Source organism: Centruroides sculpturatus, unplaced genomic scaffold, assembly GCF_000671375.1.
Source record: "Centruroides sculpturatus isolate CEXI.00-Female unplaced genomic scaffold, Cexi_2.0 scaffold4892, whole genome shotgun sequence".
Lineage (NCBI taxonomy): Eukaryota > Metazoa > Arthropoda > Arachnida > Scorpiones > Buthidae > Centruroides > Centruroides sculpturatus.
In genome coordinates, this window is record NW_019389158.1 from 1 (window position 1) to 5506 (window position 5506).

At 31.8% G+C, this 5506-nt stretch overlaps 1 protein-coding gene across 1 annotated transcript; it reads left to right on the plus strand.

Moving 5' to 3' along the window:
• The first annotated feature begins 305 nt into the window (after positions 1-305).
• Positions 306-5494, plus strand: LOC111617183 (RING finger protein 113A-like). The gene is made up of 3 exons (XM_023358511.1): positions 306-512; positions 596-699; positions 4756-5494. Exons 1-3 carry the CDS (start codon positions 426-428, stop codon positions 4787-4789), a joined length of 225 nt encoding a protein of 74 aa, XP_023214279.1. The 5' UTR covers positions 306-425; the 3' UTR covers positions 4790-5494.
• Positions 5495-5506: the final 12 nt, after the last annotated feature.

A 5506-nucleotide genomic window follows, 5' to 3' on the forward strand; every position in this document is an offset into this window, starting at 1 on the left:
GTAGGAACAAACGAACATTACATTTTTATTTATATAAATGGATAGATGATCCGCGTTAGTTCATTTTCACAGAAAAGCGTAATGCCTCATAGAAAAGCAAACTTAGGGCGTCGTACTTGTAGCGCCATCTGTTGGACATAAAAGCCTTAACCTAGATTATATATTTTAATTTATATGAATGTTTAACGGAATAATATACAGCCTATGTCCACCCTGAAGTTCCATTCTAAATATCGGTGAAAGAATTTTTGAAATCGGATGAGTAGTTTTGGAGATTACCTGCTGCATACAAACGTACATACAAACATTACCTCTTTATAATATTAGTATAGATGATAATCTTTAAAGTTCTTTTTAGCTATGGCTTTAATAGTTTTAATTTTAATTAAATATTACATTTTTAGCAACGAGAAGGACCCGCAGACATGGGTGCGACTGCAACTTTAGAAACGGAAACCGAAAAGGATCGCGATGCCCAGAGTATATTTGAACGATCTCAAAAAATTAACGAGGTATTTTCTTATTGAATGAAATAACAAAATTTTTAAAGTATTTAATGAATATCAGTTTTTCTAATTTTGTCTTAAATTTACAGGAAGTGAAAGATGATGACAAAGTATACAGAGGTATAAATAACTATATGCAGTATATTAAGAAAAAAGATACTGCACAAGGAAATGCTTCCAGTGGGATGGTCAGGTTTGTAATATAAACATTTATTTGTTAATATACATTTATTTTTAAAAGTTTGCATATAATTGATTCTGATCATACTTTTGTCTATTATTTTACAATTGAAAATAAAGACCTATGTTTGTTCAAAAATCAATAGAATCTTACTTAGCACTCATCTTGATAATCATAAGAACCAGTGTTGGCATGATTTAAAAAAAATGTTTTAAAACATTTAAAACATGTTTTTTTGGAAATAAAACACATGATATAGTAACAGAATGTTTTATTTAATATAAATTATAGCATTTTAAAATGTTTCTTTATGGAATGGCATTTTTAAAATTCACATGTACAAAAACCAAAATAGGATTGACAGCAGTGATTTCTTCAGTTTGAATTTCTTTTTTCAGAAAGCTTTGCTGCCTTTTCCTGTCCAAGTCGATTTCTAAGTTTAGAATGAACAAGTCCATAGGTACAGAAAATTCTTTCAGTATCCACTGACAAAGCCACTGCTGTGTACAGCTGTGTAACTAATTTTAAGAGGTTCATCAATTCTGTCATGTAGTGACTGCCACCATGTAAGAGGAGTGATATTAATTAGTACAGACTCTGCAAATATGTGTTGCAGAAATGAGCTAGTTTTTGCCAAGTATTTTAAAACTGAAGGCATAGTGTCTGGGTAGTAAGTGTGGCACACAGTTAGTGAAGCATCCTTCATACTTGTCTGTGAGCTTTGCACCCTGGTATCTTGGGTCCAGAAGATTTGCTAAAAGATGATAGTCTGTGATAACCATATCAAATCTATCTATGGCTGCTTGCGTGACTCCAATGATCCCAAGTTGTTGCAAGTCATTTTGAACACTATAAAAGTAATAATATCATTAGACATATAAATTTAATTTAATGAATATAAATTAATTTAATGAACACAATTTTGAAATTAGATTGGATAAAAAAATAATTCTGGTTAATATAACTTATCCAAACCATAATTCAACTCCTTTACTAATTTTGCAGTCATTTCTTTGTATTTTATCTAATGTAACAACAATGATCTTTAAATGTGTCAGCAAATCTTCAGCATCATGCTTAATTCCAACATTTTGAACTTTGGCCACAATATCCTTGTGAATTACAAGCCTGTTTTCGTCGCAAACCTGTTAACATAAGATTTGTAATGGTTTTTAAGATTAAACACTTGATACTCGTTAACTTTACTCAATGAGTATTGAATAACTAGCGTTAGAGTAAACAGTCACTTTACAAAACAAAATAATCTTATAATTCATCTCATCATTATTACTATAAGTAATCACACTTCAACACAGCTAGCATATGCTTTATGAATTAGTGACTTTGCCCACAGTACAAAATAAGAAAATAAAAATTACAGAAAGATTATAGTATCTTCATTAGGATAGGCCAGTTCTGAATGTATGACTCTAGGCAATCAGCTAAGCTGTTCCAACGTACATTCTGTGGTAATATCAATCTTTTCCACCTGCCTCTTTGTGTTTGGCTTTCGGGAAATGGATTCCGGAAGTATACAATGATGTGCTTAACTTGCTCATTAACATCTTTAATATTGATATCTTGAACCAGTAAGTTTAAAATATGAGCATAGCATTCATAAGTGACAATATCTAAATTTTCTGTTATTGTTTATGTCTCTCTCATTTTTTCATATTGCTTGCTTTGTCACTTACCAGGCTTATTACTTTACAGCCATACTTTTGATTGCATTTTTTTATTGCTGCAATTGCAATAATTTCTAAGTAGTTTGATGTGTGACTTTCTGTGCCCTGTATCAATCGAGTCAATCAAATGAACTGTTCCATTAGGATCAGTCTCACACACACAAATCACTGGTTCATAATGGATATTACTCAACCCATCAATAGCTATACAGACTGTAATATCCTTTAACTCATCATCTGATTCATTCTCAGTGGAATTGTATACAATGTCCAGCAAGGGTCCATCAACTTCCTTTTTGTGTGGAGGGTCATATACAGGTTGCAACATCTGACAAAATTTTATAAATTTGGAGTGTTCTACATAAGTAAAGGCTGAATTTGTGGCATATATAAATTTTATGCATTGGACATCCAATTGCATTTTTTGATTAGTTGATGTTTTCATAATAAATGAATCAATACATTGCAATTTCATTTTGCTTTGTGATGCAGTGCTAGTGCCACTAGTGGAGGCAGAACTGGTGGAGGAGTGCTTCCCACTGGTCTCAGACTCAGGCTCCTGATTTGCTGACTTCTGCCAATCTAAATAATAAATATAGAAACAATAAATTAATTACTAATTAGGTGTAAATTTTTAAAATTACTAATATATACAGATGTGTGAAAATTATTAGACTCAAGTATATTTTTATTCCGATTACTGATGTATCTCTAAATTTTTTTGGAGAGCTGTTTTCTGGTTACCCTTATATTTTTTAGGCTTATCTGGACTAAAATAGGATCCAACCCACAAAATTCAGTTCTGATAATAATAGAGAGGTTGAGGCGCACGTTTTAAACGTGTAAACGTGTACGTGTGACGTTCGGCGCCGCTTTCCCGTAAGCCTAAAAGTTTGACAATGGTGTTTGGATAGTCGGTGGAATCACGCACGACATTCCAAACACCATTGTCAAACTTTTAGGCTTACGGGAAAGCGGCGCCGAACGTCACACGTACACGTTTACACGTTTAAAACGTGCGCCTCAACCTCTCTATTANGAATTCGTGCTATAAAAGTACCGTGTTATACAGGGGATGGTACCAATTCTCGAACTGTGTTAGAGTGAATCCGTGCTATAGAAGTGCCGTGTTATACAGGGGTTACCTGTATGTGGGTGATCCAAAAAGATGTCTTATAGAAGGAGAGGAAATGTTAAAACAGATGATTTGCTATGGCAGAAAAGCTATTAAATGATTTTACCAAAGTTATTTTTCCTTATCTATGCAGAAATAATTCTTAAATACAATGATCTTGCTTTTTCCATCAGAAATCACTTTTAGAAGAAAATACATATTACTTTGAATTTTATTAACTTATAACAATATTAGCACTGGCATGATCGTGTTGTTATCAAGAAAAGTATGATGTACAGGAGCAAGGCACTACTAATTTGAGATGGAGGGGATATATTTTAAATTAAAATTAAATTAAAATATGATTAAAAATTATAGCCCAACATTGTGACAATGTTGCAATTAATTTTTGCTTGTTTCAATTGAGTCTNTCCATCAGAAATCACTTTTAGAAGAAAATACATATTACTTTGAATTTTATTAACTTATAACAATATTAGCACCCATAATGTTTATGTAAATAATACAAAATGAATGATGCAACAAATTAAAGTATAGTCATTTTCTTTTATTCAGTATTTTATTCATAATTTGCAAAGAAAGATATTTTCTTACAGATTTATACAAAATAATTATAGAGTTAAGCACTAATAATTTTATAAAACATATTGTTATGTTATGTTTTGTTTTATTTTGGAATAAAATGTTTTGTCCTAACTAGTGTTTGAGTTCTTTATCATACAAAAATTGAAAAACAAAAATAAGTAAGCCTTATTAACTATGAGATTATGAAAAAACAGTATTAATTTAAATTGCTGTTTAATACTGCTTCATTCATTATATAGNGATGGTGTTTGGATAGTCGGTGGAATCACGCACGACATTCCAAACACCATTGTCAAACTTTTAGGCTTACGGGAAAGCGGCGCCGAACGTCACACGTACACGTTTACACGTTTAAAACGTGCGCCTCAACCTCTCTATTAGTAAAACTTCTTACCTTCAGAAATTTTGGAAAATAGCAAGAAATACCATTTTGGTTAATATGACTTTCCATTGTGTTGTGAATTTTGTACACGAGAGGCAGACTTTTGGCTCACCCCTACCTGCAATGCAATTTCACATTGATTGATCTCAGTTTCCTTCAAAAATTCTTCAATTCTTGATATTTTCCAAAATTTCTGAAGGTAAGAAGTTTTACCAATATTACCAGAACTGTTTTAATTGACAAAAACAGTAATAAAACACAATTTTTACAAATATTTTTAGCTTTATCATGGATTTGATCGAACACATGACATGAACTGGAAATAACAGTGATTTGCAAAAATTAAAAAAATATATTACCTAAACCATGGTTCCATTTTGGAATGATAAATGAAAACCTGAAGATGGCCTATCCAAATAGGCTGAAAACGTTTGAGTAAAGAGAAAAAACTTGGCAAAAAGAATTCAGGTGTGTTCATATTATTATAATTAATATTGCTGAGAAGGAGAGATATAATATATTACCTAATTTAATTAAAAAACACCTCTAATTAACTGCACGGACAGACCAGTACAATAAAAAATAATACACTTTATGTTTGAGTCTAATAATTTACACACTTCTGTATGTTCACAATGATTACAATATGTGATTGTATACTATATAAATTAAGTTATGACCCATGTAAAACTTTATAGCAAGCTATTCGCTTGTGCCACTAACTATAGGTGGCGTATGAGTCAACTAAAATGGCTGCCGCAAAGGGTATAGCGTGCCTGTCAACATAGACAACACACAAGTGATTCTCATTCTCTCTCTGTAGTGAAAACGTTTTATCTGCATTCTTGTTCGACATAAACAACTATGAAATCAACTAGGATTAATATCATGATGATTTCACTTTGTGACATTTTAGAATACAGGTAACCCTCGTATAACACGGTAGTTACGTTCCAAAAAATTGCCGTGTTATGCGAAACAAAGAACTAGTACGAAAAGGAGGGTTAGGTTCCAAAAATTAAAAAACATGCT

Coding starts and splice junctions, on each gene's coding strand:
- LOC111617183 (XM_023358511.1), top strand. CDS start 426: ATGGGTGCGACTGCAACTTTAGAAACGGAAACCGAAAAGGATCGCGAT. Junction 513..595: donor GATCTCAAAAAATTAACGAG/GTATTTTCTTAT, acceptor TTAAATTTACAG/GAAGTGAAAGATGATGACAA. Junction 700..4,755: donor GCTTCCAGTGGGATGGTCAG/GTTTGTAATATA, acceptor AAATATTTTTAG/CTTTATCATGGATTTGATCG.